Source organism: Pseudophryne corroboree, chromosome 8 (assembly GCF_028390025.1).
Source record: "Pseudophryne corroboree isolate aPseCor3 chromosome 8, aPseCor3.hap2, whole genome shotgun sequence".
NCBI lineage: Eukaryota > Metazoa > Chordata > Amphibia > Anura > Myobatrachidae > Pseudophryne > Pseudophryne corroboree.
Window position 1 is genome coordinate 137,437,585 of NC_086451.1, and position 16,657 is coordinate 137,454,241.

The window sequence follows — 16,657 nt, forward strand, 5'->3', positions numbered from 1 at the left end:
TGTGTGGCTCACGCCTATCTATTTTTCTAAGTATTGCAGTGTGTGTGTGTGAGACAGCTAAAACTAAAGACGCCTGCAACGTCCGTAATACGTTGAAAAGTCTTTGCTGGTGGCAGCTGAAAGTATTTAAGTAATCCCGTGTGTCAAAAGTGACCCCCCTTACGGCGCATGTGGCAATTCTCAAATTGGCATATTTGTGGAACTGGTCGGCAGCGTCGTCACAACCGCTGTTACATAACAGCCCCATTAGTAGTGCCGCTGATACATAACACCCCCAGTAGTAGTGCCGCTGATACATAACTCCCCCAGTAGTAGCACTGCTGATACATAACACCCCCAGTAGTAGCGCCGCTGATGCATAATGCCCCCAGTAGTAGCGTCGCTGATGTATAACGCCCCCAGTAGTTGTGCTGTTTATACAAAATGCCATCAAAACGCACCCAGCAGTAGCACCGCTTATACATAATGCACCCAGTAGTAGCGCTGCTGATATATAACGCCCCCAGTAGTAGCGCTGCTGATACATAACGCCCCCAGTAGTAGCGCCGCTGATACATAACGCCCCCAGAAGTAGCGCTGCTTATACATAACGCCCCCAGTAGTAGCGCCGTTTAAACATAAGGCACCCAGTAGTAGCACTGCTGATACATAACGCCCCCGGTAGTAGCGCCGCTGATGCATAACGCCCCCAGTAGTAGCGCCGCTGATGCATAATGCCCCCAGTAGTAGCGCCGCTGATGCATAACGCCCCCAGCAGTAGCGCCGTTGATGCAGAACACCCACAGTAGTAGCACCGCTGATACAAAACGCCCCCAGTAGTAGCACACCTGATACATAACGCCCCCAGTAGTAGCACCGCTGATGCATAACGCCCTCAGTAGTAGTGCCCCTGATACATAACGCCCCCAGTAGTAGCGCCCGAATAACGCCCCAGTAGTAGCGCCGCTGATGCATAACGCCCCCGTAGTAGCGCCGCTGATGCATAACGCCCCCAGCAGTAGTACCGCTGATACATAACGACCCCAGTAGTTGTGCTGCTTATACATAACGCACCCAGCAGTAGCGCTGCTGACACATAACGCCCCCAGCAGTAGCACCACTTATAAATAATGCACCCAGTAGTAGCACCGCTGATACATAACGACCCCCAGTAGTAGTGCCGCTGATACATAATGCCCCCAGTAGTAGCGTCGCTAATACATAACGCCCCCAGTAGTTGCGGTTTATACATAATGCCTCCAAAACGCACCCTGCACTAGCGCTGCTGATACATAACGCCCCCAGTAGTAGCGCCGCTGATACATAATGCACCCAGTAGTAGCACTGCTTATAGATAATGCACCCAGTAGTAGCACCGCTGATACATAATGCACCCAGTAGTAGCATCGCTGATACATAAGGCACCCAGTAGTAGCGCCGCTGATACATAACGCCCACAGTAGTAGCGCTGCTTATACATAATGCACCCAGTAGTAGTGTCGCTGATACATAACGCCCCCAGTAATAGCACCACTGATACATAATGCCCCCAGTAGTAGCGTCGCTGATACATAACACCCCCAGTAATAGCACCACTGATACATAACACCCCCAGTAGTAGCACTGCTTATACATAACGCCTCCATAATGCACCCAGCAATAGTGCTGCTGATACAGAACGCCCCCAGTAGTAGTGCTTCTTATACATAACACCTCCATCCCAGTAGCAGCACCCAGTAGCAGCGTCGGTTATACATAATGCACCCAGTAGTAGCACCCCTGATGCATAACGCCCCCAGTAGTAGCACCGCTGATACATAACGCCCCCAGTAGTAGCTCTGCTTATACATAACGTACCCAGTAGTAGTGCCGCTGATACATAACTCCCCTAATTGCAGCACCGCTGATACATAATGCACCCAGTAGTAGTGCCGCCGATAAATAACGACCCCAGTAGTTGCGCTGCCTATACATAACACCTCCATAACGCCCCCAGTAGTAGCATCGCTTATACATAATGCACCCAATAGTAGCACCGCTGATACATAACGACCCCAGTAGTTGCGCTGCTGATACATAACGACCCCAGTAGTAGCAACGCTGATACATAATGCCCCCAGTAGTAGCGCTGCTTATACATAACGCACCCAGTAGTAGCGCCGCTTATACATAACGCACCCAGTAGTAGCGCCGCTTATACATAATGCACCCAGTAGTAGCACCGCTGATACATAATGCCCCCAGTAGTAGCGCCGCTTATACATATGGCACCCAGTAGCACCGCTGATACATAACACCCCCAGTAGTAGCACCGCTGATTCATAATGCCCTCAATAGTAGCTCTGCTGATACATAACACCCCCAGTAGTAGCGCCGCTGATACATAACGCCCCCAGCAGTAGTGCCGCTGATAAATAACGACCCAAGTAGTTGCGCTGCTTATACATAACGCCTCTGTAACGCACCAAGCAGTAGCGCTGCTGATACATAACGCCCCCAGTAGTTGCGCTGCTTATGCATAACGCCCCCAGTAGTAGTGTTGCTCATACATGATGTCCCCAGCAGTAGCACCACTTGTTCATAACTCCCCCAGCAGTATATTACTATGCCCCCACAGCCCGCAAACCCCCCACACACATACTACGAAACACATACACACACACACTTTCTCACTCACTCTCCCCAACTTACGTACTCACAGGCTGGCTGGCTGGAGCCGCTGGATCTGGAGCAGCACGTCATCCTCTTGTTGTCCCATGTAGCTCCGCCCCCTGAGTCCGTGTAGCCAGCCCACTTTTTAACGCCTGCGGCTGTGGTGTTGGCGGGGGAGAGAGAGGAGGCTTCATGCTGCCGGCACCGCTGCAGTGTGATGGGCGCAGCAGCCGGCAGCAGCAGGAGACCTCAGCACAGGGATGCAGAGCAGAGAGAGCGCCTCTCCAGCCTGGCGCCTCCCTGCTCTGCATCCCTTGCTGAGCGGGTATCGCCGGACCTGGGCCAGAAGAACTATTGGGTGGATTGGACTACAGCCCAAAGCATTCCAATAATAATAGCTCCATAAACACAACATGCATGATGACCAGAATCCACACGATCTGCCATAAAAGGAGATTTATGGTAGACTTACCACGGTTAAATCTCTTTCTGCGAGGTACACTGGTTTCCACAGGGAATAATATTGGGGTGTAGAGTTGGATCTTGATCCAAGGCACCAACAGGCTAAAGCTTTGACTGTTCCCAGGATGCACTGCACAGCCTCCTCTATAGCCCCGCCCCCAGGCCCTGGAGCTCAGTTTCGTTAACCAGTCCAATGCAGTAGCAGGTAAAATAGAGACGGCAGATGTCAGCCACATAGAACCACATTCTCACGACCGGAGAAGGTACCAGCGGCTAATGCCACACAAGCCCAAAGAAGTTAAGTGCGTCAGAGTGGGCGTCCTGTGGAATCCAGTGTACCTCGCAGAAAGAGATTTAACCATGATAAGTCTTACCATAAATCTCCTTTTCTGCAGCGGGGTACACTGGGATTCACAGGGAATAACATCGGGGATGTTCTAAAGCAGTTCCTCATGGGAGGGGATGCACTGTAGTGGGCACAAGAACCCCGCGTACAAAGGAAGCATCATGGGAGGCAGAAGTATCACTGGCATAGAACCTGATGAACGTGGATACAGAAGACCACGTAGCCGTCTTGCACAATTGTTTTGCGGATGCGCCATGGTGCACCGCCCAAGAAGGTCCAACCGACCGAGTAGAATGGGCCTTGATAGCAGCAGGAGCTGGGAGTCCAGCCTGCGCATAAGCTTGTGCAATCACCATTCTAATCCATCTGGCCAAGGTCTGCTTGTTCGCAGGCCAGCCACCATTGTGAAAACAAAAAAGTACAAAAAGGAAATCAGACCTCCTGATGGAGGCAGTCCTCTCCACATAGACACGGAGAGCCCGTACCACATGCAAAGATTTTCCTTTGGAGGACAGACCAGATGAGGTGAAGGCCGGAACCACAATCTCCTGGTTAAGGTGAAAAGATGACACCACCTTAGGCAAATAACCAGGGTGAGTTCGAAGAACTCGGTCACGGTGAAAAATCAGAAAGGGTGGAAGACAGGATAAAGCGCCTAAATCCGACACCCTCCTAGCAGAGGCAATAGCCAACAGAAAAACGACCTTAAGCGTAAGGCATTTAAGGTCCACAGACTCAAGAGGTTCAAATGGAGACTCTTGCAGGGCATTCAATACAAAAGACAGATCCCATGGAGCCACAGGAGGGACATAAGGAGGCTGAATCCGTAGAACACCCTGAGTGAAAGTGTGAACGCCAGGAAGAGACGCAATTTTCCTCTGAAACCACACCAACAAGGCAGATATCTGAACCTTGAGGGAGGCCAGACGAAGGCCCAAGTTTAGGCCATGCTGATGAAAAGCCAAAAGTCTTGAAGTTTTGAAAGTATACACGTCATAATTCTTAGCAGCACACCAAGTGAAGAAAGAATTGCAGAACCTGTAATAAATCCGAGCCGAAGCTGGTTTACGGGCTTTCAACATAGTTTGATTGACCGCCTCAGAGAATCCTTTTGCTCTCAGGAGTGATGCTTCAAGAGCCACGTCGTCAAAGCCAGTCTGGCCAGGTCCGGGCAGACACAAGGGCCCTGAAAGAGGAGATCTGGGCGTTGAGGAAGTAGAAGAGGACGCTCTATCGAGAGACCCCGCAGATCTGAGAACCAATGCCGTCTGGGCCACGCCGGAGCGACTAGATGTAGTACTCCTCCTTCTTGCTTGAACTTCCGTATTACCCTGGGCAGGATTGACACTGGAGGGAACACATATGGCAGACGAAAGTTCCATGGAATTGCCAGTGTGCCCACGAACGCCGCTTGAGGATCCCTTGTCCTTGCTCCGAAGACCGGTACCTTGTGATTGTGTTGAGATGCCATTAGGTCTACATCTGGTAGGCCGCACTTGTCCACTAGGAGTTGAAAGACTTCGGGATGAAGACTCCACTCTCCGGCGTGCACGTCCTGATGACTGAGGAAGTCCGATTCCCAGTTGAGGACTCCCGGAATGAACACTGCCGGTATGGCTGGCAGATGGAGTTTAGCCCATTGGAGAATTCTTGACACTTCCATCATTGCCATGCGACTTCGAATGCCGCCTTGATGATTTATGTACGCAACCGTGGTGGCGTTGTCTGATTGTACTTGAACAGGCCTGTTCTGTACCAGAGGCAGGGCCAGTGTCAATGCATTGAACACTGCCCGCAATTCCAGAATGTTTATCGGTAGAAGAGATTCCCCCTTGGTCCACCGACTCTGAAGAGAGTGTTGCTCCAACACCGCGCCCCACCCCCGCAGACTGGCGTCTGTTGTTAGGAGGACCCAATTGGAGATCCAGAAGGGACGGCCCCTGCTCAACTGTAGGTCCTGTAGCCACCAGCTCAGTGATAGACGAACCTCCGGAATCAAGGAGATCATTTGAGACCTGATCCGGTGAGGCAGGCCATTCCACTTGGAAAGGATTAATTGTTGCAGAGGGCGGGAATGAAATTGAGCGAACTCTACCATGTCGAATACCGACACCATGAGGCCTAGTACTTGCATTGCCGAGTGTATTGACACTCTCTGGTGAGAGAGGAAGTATCTGATCCTGTCCTGAAGTTTCAGGACTTTCTCTGGAGACCAAAACAATCGTTGGTTGTGTGTGTCCATCAATGCCCCCAGGTGCACCATGCTCTGAGCAGGAACCAGCGAGGACTTCTTCCAGTTGATGAGCCACCCGTGGGCTTGTAGGAATTGGACCGTCAGTTCTAGATGACTGAGGAGAACCTCTGGTGAGTTCGCCAGGATCAACAAGTCATCCAGATACGGCATGATTCTGACACCCTGGCGGCAGAGAAGAGCCGTCATGACTGCCATGACCTTGGTGAAGATCCGAGGAGCCTTGACCAGTCCGAAAGGCAAGGCCTGGAATTGATAATGTAGGTTGCCAATAGCAAACCGCAGATATTGCTGATGCGACATGGCAATAGGTATGTGCAGCTAAGCATCCTGTATGTCCAGGGATACCATATAGTCCTTGGGCTCCATAGCCAGTACAATAGAGTGCAGAGTTTCCATACAGAATTTGGATACCCTCACAAATTTGTTCAAAGATTTGAGATTGAGTATAGGCTGGGAGGACCCATTTGGATTCGGGACTATCACTCCAGTATCTAGGAGAAATTGTACAACCAAGTGTAGAGTTTGTGCTTTCAGCGGATCCAAAGGGATAACCGTCGAGCAGAACCGTTGAGGGGGGCGTCTCTTGAAAGAGATTGCGTACCAATGACAGACAACTTCCCGCACCCAGGCGTCCGAAGTGGTTCTTAACCAGGCCCAGGCGTCCGAAGTGGTTCTTAACCAGGCCTGGGCGAACTGCAGAAGTTGGCCTCCCACCCTGGGGTCCCCCCCAGGGGGATGCCCGCCCCGTCATGTTGCAGGTTTGTCCTGTTTGGAAGCAGGCTGACAAGATTGCTTAGACTTGAGCTTGGTGGTTTTGGAAGTACGAGCCTGTCTCGTATACGCCTGACCCTTTGCTTTACCTGGAGGTCGAAAGGAACGAAAAGTGGTACTCTTAGCCTTCGGAGCAGAAGGATTAGTACTTGGGAGAAATGCAGTCTTGGCTGTTGCCAAGTCAGTCACAATCTTGTTCAGATCCTTCCCAAATAGTATGTCCCCCTTAAAAGGGAGCACCTCCAAGGTCTTTTTTGAGTCCAGGTACACTTTCCAGGACCTTAACCACAAAATCCGGCGAGCCAGGATAGATGTAGCAGACGCCTTGCCTGCCATTACACCGGCATCAGAGGCCGCCTCCTGAATATAGTGAGAGGCTGTGGTAATATACGACAGATATTGTCTGGCAGTGTCAGAAAAATGTAGAGGTAGCTCATCCTCAATTGCCTGAAACCATGCTTCAATAGCTTTTGCATTAAGTCTATGTACAGCACCTGTAAGTGTGTAGATAGACTTCAGGCATCCCTCCACACGCTTATCCGTTGGTTCCTTCACTGAAGTGACAGTGGTGACAGGCAGAGTAGAAGACACCACTAGACGGGCGACATGAGAGTCCACTGTGACAAAGCCTATATGCTTATCCTATTTAAAACACTTTTAAAGGTTAGGAGACACAGTACGCAATTAGCGCAAAAAGTACCGCAAGGGTACGCCCTTAGCGTAGCAGACGCTGTGCACAGGGTGTGAACACAGGCGTTGCAGATACTTACAGAATTAAACTAGAATAACTATACCTTAAACAATATACTTATACTGTAAACCCTTGTGCAGTGATAAGGTGAAAATGCAACACAGTGTAACCTTGTTTACACTAAAGCTGTTTGAGCTATAGAGACGCTCCTATTACCCACTGCAATATAATGAACACACACAATACCGGTCTAAGGGTCTAACGCCTTTTAAGGAAATGAATGAACGTTCAAAAAGAATAATACAATACAAATCATACACTACCAATATAACATAGACTACCTAACCAGATAACTACACATGAAATACAATAGCAGTACAATAACACTTAAGAGAAAGAGAGAGAAAGAGGAGAAGAGAGAGAGAGAGATATATGGCTCACAATAACAAGAAAGACAATATGATTATATGGCTGCAGAGAAGCTTACACATGTGAGGAACAATCGCTGTGCAGTTAGTCAATGCTGAGAATCTTTGTGGAGAAAATACTTGTTCTTACCCAGGCTGGCTGTCCCTATATACACAACACCCAGCAACACAATTGTCCCTACAATACCGCATGGGACTGAAGCTAGACTCCATTTTGGGAAAACTCCCATGATTCCAAAGACTGCAACACATGATTTAAAAGGGAATGCTAGCAGCCATTTTAGATTTGCAAGTCCAAACACATGGCACTCTCTGCTACACCACAATCACATAGCAGAAGACACAAGACTCCACTATATTCCAAAATGTCCAAGCCTCAACACAATGCATATGTGCTGATTTTACAATTCCAAACCACCTAACTCACCTTTCACAATTTCAAGCCAACACAGTATCTCAATAACCAGGTACCCACAAGTATCAGCCTGCTATTGCTACAAGCACATGACTACAGTAACAAAAGGAAGTATGTTTTGACTTCAAACCTTCAGCAAGATGTATCATGTAAAACTACTATAATCTGTTATAAATCACCATCCATAAATGTATACCAGGAAATGCTATGCTACAGATTGTCTACTGTTCCAATTCATTACAGATTTCATAGAGTATTATCACCAACACATAACAATCACACAACTGCACAAGCCTCATTAACCTTAAGCCATTTGTATCTCCACTAACTGATTCTATGCCAATCATTTCACAACTACTTTACCTCAAACACATATCTAAACTATTCTATGCCAATCAGCCATGTGAATTCTATACTTAGCCTTTCGCTTGGAGGTCAGTCCTGGTGATGATCCAGCCATGCTTGCTGGGTGCAAGGTAGCTGTGTGAGTGAGTGAGTGAGTGTGCCCTGTGATTTCCAGTGGGTATCTCATACCTGCATTACAGCTGTGGGGGTGTGTCAACCACAGGAAGTGTGTGTCTTTCACAGAAAAATGTTGGGTGATGACTAACAAATTCCTGTCTTGTGGGAAGCTATTGTTTGGCGAATACTGTCTCACTGTCCACTTTCAGTTGAGACAATGACATCTCAGCAATCATTCTTCTGGAGACAAATCCAGCCCCATTTCGTAAACACAGGTGTTGGCCCTCCTCATTGAGTCTCAAAGCTCAGTGTAATTAAAGGCTATTGTATTCCGTCTGCGGGACAGAAACTGACTATTCTTAGGTGTAATTTATTCGGAATACAATTAATCTTCAATTACTATTCCTGTCCTTAACTATGCATAAGAACATGTGAAGCCCTTTTAACATGCAAACTATTGTTTGGGGAATCTCTAAGGTCAAAGAGCCATCTTTAATATACCATACTTTGCTGAACTCAGGGGAATATTAACTTATAAAATACATTATTTTGATTAAATATGCAGCGTGCACACACACATGAAGTGCATATATGGCAACGTGCAGCGTGATATTTTTCTGACTTTGACAACTGGCGGTTGAGTTTCCCACTTGTTACTCAAGTCCGCAGGGATAGGATAATGAGCCAACATCCTTTTACACAGGGAAAATGTATTTCCTGGAGATGACCAGGCTTCCTGGCGTATGTCAATTAAGAGGTCAGAATGAGGTAAAACTACTTTAGCAACCTTCTGACGATTAAACTTATCAGGTTTCTTAGATGTAGCAGGAGGTTCAATCTCATCATTATTCTGGAGAATCAGCTTGATAGCCTCCACTTGTTCAGGAACATCAACCTGAGTTGTAGATTCCTCATCAGAAACAACTGTATCAGTATCTGAAGGATCAGTATAATCCCCATCATCATTGGAGGAATCATCCGAAATATTAGTGGATTGTGAGGAAGAAATGGCCCGCTTAGAGGACCCTTTGATCCCAGTAGGGCGAGGGTTAGGTTTGTGTTTAACCAAGGACTGATTTAATTGCTGTAACTGGGTTGACAGAGTATCCGCCCATGGCGGATTAACTACAGGGACAATATGTGGCTGTAATGGCACAGGAGGTCCCACAGGGGGTGTAAATCGTGTTACAAGCGTAGTCAGCATATTTGAAAATGCAGCCCAAGGAGGATCCTGATTTGCCACATGAGCTGAGGGCAGACTGGAAGGTGCAGAGCACCCAGTACCTGAACTCTCAGCTGAAATCCTTTCCTCAGGTAAATCCGTGGCGCCAGCACTGCATGATGCAGGAGGGTCTGCGAATTTCCCGCCCTGTGTAACAGACATTATTGGGAATGTAGTCTTAGGGCGTAACAGTACAATATAGCCAGACAAAACACAATACCTGACAAAAAACCTGTGTGTTATGTGACCGCAAATGCAGAGCACAAACAGAGGATTTAAGCGGTATGGGGTGACTGAAACACACAGTGAAAAATACAAAACAGTATATCCTGTGGAACGCACTTAGCCCCCCAGGGTACAGAATATAGTGATAGCAACGTGTGTGATACACAGAATAGGATCCACACAGCAGCTTTAGGCACACACAGTCGCAGGTACAATGCAGAAATTATTACATATAACCAATAAAACTGCACTGGACTAGTAATACTACATATAGAGATGTATGTATACAGATATAACAATGCACAGTAAACACTGGATGTATATCACAGAATATTTGTACTAACTATTCATATAGTAGTGCACTTGTTCTTAACTAACACTGTCTAAACGACATGTAGAATACTTAAGTGTCCTGTAAATGCACAGCACTGATGAGGCAGGTGGCTTTACAGAGGAGACAGTGCCCAACAGTCCCAGGATCAGCGCAGCTATGTGAAATGGCACCCAAACGCTGACAGGGAGTGAGGGAGAGAGAGAAATGCAGCTCCAGGGTGGGAACACCTGCTGTAGATGGCGCCTGGAGCTGGGGGAGGGGGCTACAGGTCAGCGCCTTATCCACTCTGGTGGACTTCACCACCGGGTACTATGGAGCCTATAACAAACGGATTTTTGTAAATCCGACCTGTGTTTCCTGCCCTGATGGATATAGTAGGGTCCCTGCACGGCCACAGTGTCCAAGCCAGCGGCTCGGTCCATCTCCTGGGACCGCGACCGGATAGCGATTTACCGGCGGGTCCCAACCGGGGGAACACTCTTACCTCCTCCCTTAAGTGCGGCCACGCGATCCAGGGGAGCAGCAGCAGTGATGTGTGCCTTAAGGGAACCGGAGACCCTCCGCTGCAAGTACCCGGCAACCAGGGCGCGGGAGTATGCAGCGCCGCTGAGGGAGGTGATGGAGCCGCAGCACAGAATGTCAGATTGACATGCTGCAGCCCTTGAAGTCTTCTTTTTCTTTAAAAAGCTCTTTTCAGGGCTGCCTAGCGCAGCCCCCGTTAGTGACCTGCACTGCAGGCACCAACTTACAAACTGAGCTCCAGTGCCTGGAGGCGGGGCTATAGAGGAGGCGGTGCAGTGAATCTTGGGAACAGTCAAAGCTTTATCCTGTTGGTGCCTCGGATCAAGATCCAACTCTACACCCCGATGTTATTCGCTGTGGAATACCAGTGTACCCCACTGCAGAAATGATAAGTATAAGATAGGTATTTCTAGGGAGAAATTGGGGCTGATAGTGTAATACTGTAATACCAACTCACCAAGGACCACAGCTTCTCACAATCATTCTCAGCCCTAGGTCCTTATGGCCCTGGTTTATATAACCCTCAAAACTGTTTAAGCAATTGGAAAATTACCAAAATCATAACAGAAGTGAAAGAATATTATGTCTCAGTGCAGTGATTATTGAGTTACCTGTCTGTTATCACCCTCATGGATTTGGCATTTGTGAGACACCTTATTAAGCTCGAGGTTTTTCTTTAATGCGGTCACAGCATGAGAATTCCACTCGCAGGCATGAACAAAGGCAGCCCCCGCGTGCACCAGGAAAGGCAGAGTGAAATATCCAATACCTAAAATCGATACACACACTATATATAAATACACCTACAGTAATGATGGACTTCACCAAAATCTAAAGGCCCATACACATTAGACGATGTTGCTCTGTGAGCGACATCGTCTAACGTTTCCCCCTCCCGGGCCGGCCGGTCGGCGGCCGCCTGTACGCACTGAGCGATATGACAGCTCAAATCGCTCAGTGACGTCACGCCCCCGCCAGCCCTGCATGAAGGTCGCGGACGACAGTCCACATCCTTCATGCATGCCCTACCGACAGCGACGATCGTTGCCGACCCGCGGGGCCGCGCATCGGTCGTCGCTGGCGGCATACACACTTAACGATAAAATGAGCGACGTCGCTCAAGGAGGGGGAAAATAAGCGACGTCGCTCATTATATCGTTAAGTGTGTATGGACCTTAAGAGTAGATGGTTAGAAGACAAGAAATGTAATATTACTGAACAACAAGGACAAGAAATGTAATATTACTGAACAACAAGGACAAGAAATGTAATATTACAGAACAACAAGGACAAGAATGTAATATTACAGAACAACAAGGACAACAAAAACATTTGGCAAAATAGTATGTGACAAGGCATAGCATAACAAATCGGGTAGGGTGTAGGCTTAAGAGGCACTACATTTTTTTAAGAGTTTTAATATTAAAATGTAGATAACAGATTTTAGTAAAAATGACCTCAATGACTCATGTTAAACCTTTTTTTTGTTGTTGTTTTTAATAACTCAAATGTATTAGTGTTCACTGTAGGCTGGTATAGCAGGGTGCAGTGCCCTGTCTGTTTTTTTAAAGGGCAAAATGCAGCCTGCCCCTTAGTGGAACCCTGCTAAAACAGCCTGCCGTGCCGCCGTGTGAAGAAATGTTGCACGCACACGCGCACAGCGTCTATTCAAATGAAAGGGACCACTTGGGGGAAGCCCTGCATGCATGCCACCATCAGTGACGCCGAATGCTTGGGCACGTCCCAGTAGAAATGTAGAGAGGGCTGGCCCGCCCCCAATAGTGATGCTGGTGGGGCTGCACCCCCTCCCTATCTGGCTGTGCCCTCTTTTTGAGCACAGAGTGCCCCAGCAGCCTGTGCGCCCTGTCCGCCTGGAATTATGGCGGGAACACTATGTATATTAAAGTATGTCTTTGCTTTTATTTCCTATTTGTGTGATTGTTATGCTTTTCTGTTTAACTTGTACTTATATTATATTTGTACTACGAAAAATAAGAATTTACTCACCGGTAATTCTATTTCTCGTAGTCCGTAGTGGATGCTGGGTACTCCGTAAGGACCATGGGGGATAGACGGGCTCCGCAGGAGACTGGGCACTCTAAAATAAAGATTAGGTACTATCTGGTGTGCACTGGCTCCTCCCTCTATGCCCCTCCTCCAGACCTCAGTTAGGGAAACTGTGCCCGGAAGAGCTGACACTACAAGGAAAGGATTTGGAATCCAGGGTAAGACTCATACCAGCCACACCAATCACACCGTACAACTCGTGATAACTATACCCAGTTAACAGTATGAATAACAACTGAGCCTCACTGAACAGATGGCTCATAACAATAACCCTTTAGTTAAGCAATAACTATATACAAGTATTGCAGAAAATCCGCACTTGGGACGGGCTCCCAGCATCCACTACGGACTACGAGAAATAGAATTACCGGTGAGTAAATTCTTATTTTCTCTGACGTCCTAGTGGATGCTGGGTACTCCGTAAGGACCATGGGGATTATACCAAAGCACCCAAACGGGCGGGAGAGTGCGGATGACTCTGCAGCACCGCATGAGCAAACTCAAGGTCCTCCTCAGCCAGGGTATCAAACTTGTAGAATTTTGCCAACGTGTTTGACCCCGACCAGGTAGCAGCTCGGTAAAGTTGTAATGCCGAGACCCCTTGGGCAGCCGCCCAAGAAGAGCCCCCTTCCTCGTGGAATGGGCTTTTACTGATTTAGGATGTGGCAGTCCAGCCGCAGAATGTGCAAGTTGAATCGTGCTACAGATCCAGCGAGCAATAGTCTGCTTAGAAGCAGGAGCACCCAGCTTGTTGGGTGCATGCAGGATAAACAGCGAGTCAGTATTTCTGACTCTAGCCGTCCTGGAAACATAGATTTTCAGGGCCCGGACTACATCCAGCAACTTGGAGGCCTCCAAGTCCCGAGTAGCCGCAGGCACCACAATAGGTTGGTTCAAATGAAACGCTGATACCACCTTAGGGAGAAATTGGGGACGAATCCTCAATTCTGCCTTGTCCCTATGGAAGATCAGAAAAGGGCTTTTACATGACAAAGCCGCCAATTCTGACACACGCCTAGCCGAAGCCAAGGCCAAATATATATATGACCACTTTCCACGTGAGATATTTCAACTCCACGTTCTGAAGTGGCTCAAAACAATGTGATTTTAGGAAATCCAACACTACATTGAGATCCCAAGGTGCCACTGGAGGCACAAAAGGGGGCTGAATATGCAGCACTCCCTTAACAACGTCTGAACTTCAGACAGCGTCTTTCCTAGCCTTTAACAGCGTAGGAATCGCTTCATCTGGAACGCCCTTTTCTGTTAGGATCCGGCGTTCAACCGCCAAGCCTTCAAACGCAGCCGCGGTAAGTCTTGGAACAGACAGGGCCCCTGCAGTAACAGGTCCTGTCTGAGAGACAGAGGCCATGGGTCCTCCGAGATCATTTCTTGTAGTTCTGGGTACCAAGTTCTTCTTGGCCAATCCGGAACTACGAGTATAGTTCTTACTCCTCTCTTACTTACTATCCTCAGTACCTTGGGTATGAGAGGAAGAGGAGGGAACACATAAACCGACTGGTACACCCACGGTGTCACTAGTGCGTCCACAGCTATCGCCTGAGGGTCTCTTGACCTGGCGTAATACTTTTTTAGCTTTTTGTTGAGGCGGGACGCCATCATGTCCACCTGTGGCCGTTCCCAACGGTTCACAATCTGCGTGAAGACGTTTGGATGAAGTCCCCACTCTCCCGGGTGGAGGTCGTGCCTGCTGAGGAAGTCTGCTTCCTATTTTTCCACACCCGGAATGAACACTGCTGACAGTGTTAGCACGTGATACTCCGCCCATCGGAGAATCCTTGTGGCTTCTGCCAACGCCATCCTGCTTCTTGTGCCGCCTTGTCGGTTTACATGGGCGACAGCCGTGATGTTGTCTGACTGAATCAGCACCGGCTGGTTTTGAAGCAGGGGTTCTGCTTGCCTTAGGGCCTTGTAAATGGCCCTTAGGTCCAGAATATTTATGTGTAGGAAAGTCTCCTGACTCGACCATTGTCCTTGGAAGTTTCTTCCCTGAGTGACTGCTCCCCAACCTCGGAGGCTTGCATCCGTGGTCACCAGGGCCCAGTCCTGAATGCCGAATCTGCGGCCCTCGAGAAGATGAGACTCTGCAGCCACCACAGCAGAGACACCCTGGCCCTCGGGGACAGGGTGATCAGCCGATGCATCTGAAGATGCGATCCTCACTTGTCTAACAGGTCCCACTGAAAGTTCCTTGCATGGAACCTGCCGAAGGGAATTGCTTCGTAAGAAGCTACCATCTTTTCCAAGACTCGCGTGCAATGATGCACCGACACCTGTTTTGGTTTCAGGAGGTCTCTGACCAGAGATGACAACTCCTTGGCCTTCTCCTCCGGGAGAAACACCTTCTTCTGTTCTGTGTCCAGAAACATGCCCAATATCAGCAGACGCGTCGTAGGAACCAGCTGCGACTTTGGGATATTCAGAATCCAGCCGTGCTGTTGTAGCACTTCCTGAGATAGTGCTACTCCGATCAACGACTGCTCCATGGACCTCGCCTTTATAAGGAGATCGTCCAAGTACGGGATAATTATAACTCCCTTCTTTCGAAGGAGTATCATCATTTCGGCCACTACCTTGGTAAATACCCTCGGTGCCGTGGACAGACCAAACGGCAACGTCTGGAATTGGTAATGGCAGTCCTGTACCACAAAACGGAGGTACTCCTGGTGAGGTGGGTAAATGGGGACATGTAGGTAAGCATCCTTGATGTCCAGTGATACCATATAATCCCCCTCTTCCAGGCTTGCAATAACCGCCCTGAGCGATTCCATTTTGAACTTGAACTTTCTTATATAAGTGTTCAAGGATTTCAAATTTAGAATGGGTCTCACCGAACCGTCTGGTTTCGGTACCACAAACAATGTGGAATAGTAACCCCGTCCCTGTTGAAGGAGGGGAACTTTGAATATCACCTGCTGGAGGTACAGCTTGTGAATTGCCGCCAGTACTACCTCCCTGTCCCGGGGAGTAGCTGGCAAGGCTGATTTGAGGTAACGGCGAGGGGGAGACGTCTCGAATTCCAGCTTTTATCCCTGAGATACCACTCGTAGAACCCAGAGATCCACCTGTGAGCGAACCCACTGGTCGCTGAAGTTCCGGAGACGGGCCCCCACCGCACCTGGCTCCACCTGTGGAGCCCCAGCGTCATGCGGTGGATTTAGTGGAAGCAGGGGAGAATTTTTGTTCCTGGGAACTGGCTGTCTGATGCAGCTTCTTTCCTCTTCCCCTGCCTCTGGGCAGAAAGGATGCGCCCCTGACACGCTTGCCTTTCTGAGGCCGAAAGGACTGTACTTGATAATACGGTGCTTTCTTAGGCTGTGAGGGAACGTGAGGTAAAAAAGTCGACTTCCCAGCTGTCGCTGTGGATACAAGGTCCGAAAGACCGTCCCCAAACAATTCCTCACCCTTATAAGGCAAAACCTCCATGTGCCTTTTAGAGTCGGCATCACCTGTCCACTGCCGAGTCCATAATACTCTCCTGGCAGAAATGGACATCGCATTTATTCTGGATGCCAGTCGGCAAATGTCCTTCTGTGCATCCCTCATATATAGGACTGCATTCTTAAAATGTTCTATATTTAGCAAAATAGTACCCCTGTCTAGGGTATCACTGTTGTCTGACAGGGTATCAGACCATGCAGCTGCAGCACTACACATCCATGCCAAAGCAATTGCAGGTCTCAGTATAGTACCTGAGTGTGTATATACAGACTTCAGGATAGCCTCCTGCTTTCTATCTGCAGGCTCCTTTAAGGCGGCCGTATCCTGAAAGGGCAGTGCCACCTTTTTAGATAAACGTGTGAGCG

At 48.6% G+C, this 16,657-nt stretch overlaps 1 protein-coding gene across 6 annotated transcripts in view; it reads right to left on the reverse strand.

The window, feature by feature from the left end:
• TRMT12 (tRNA methyltransferase 12 homolog) overlaps positions 1-16,657 on the reverse strand; it is a 207,657-nt gene that overhangs the window by 21,434 nt on the left and 169,566 nt on the right. For all 6 annotated transcript variants that reach the window (XM_063936960.1, XM_063936965.1, XM_063936963.1 and 3 more), the window contains one exon: positions 11,375-11,532. In XM_063936960.1, the coding sequence (XP_063793030.1) occupies positions 11,375-11,532 (158 nt within the window). The remainder of the gene's footprint in view (positions 1-11,374; positions 11,533-16,657) is intronic.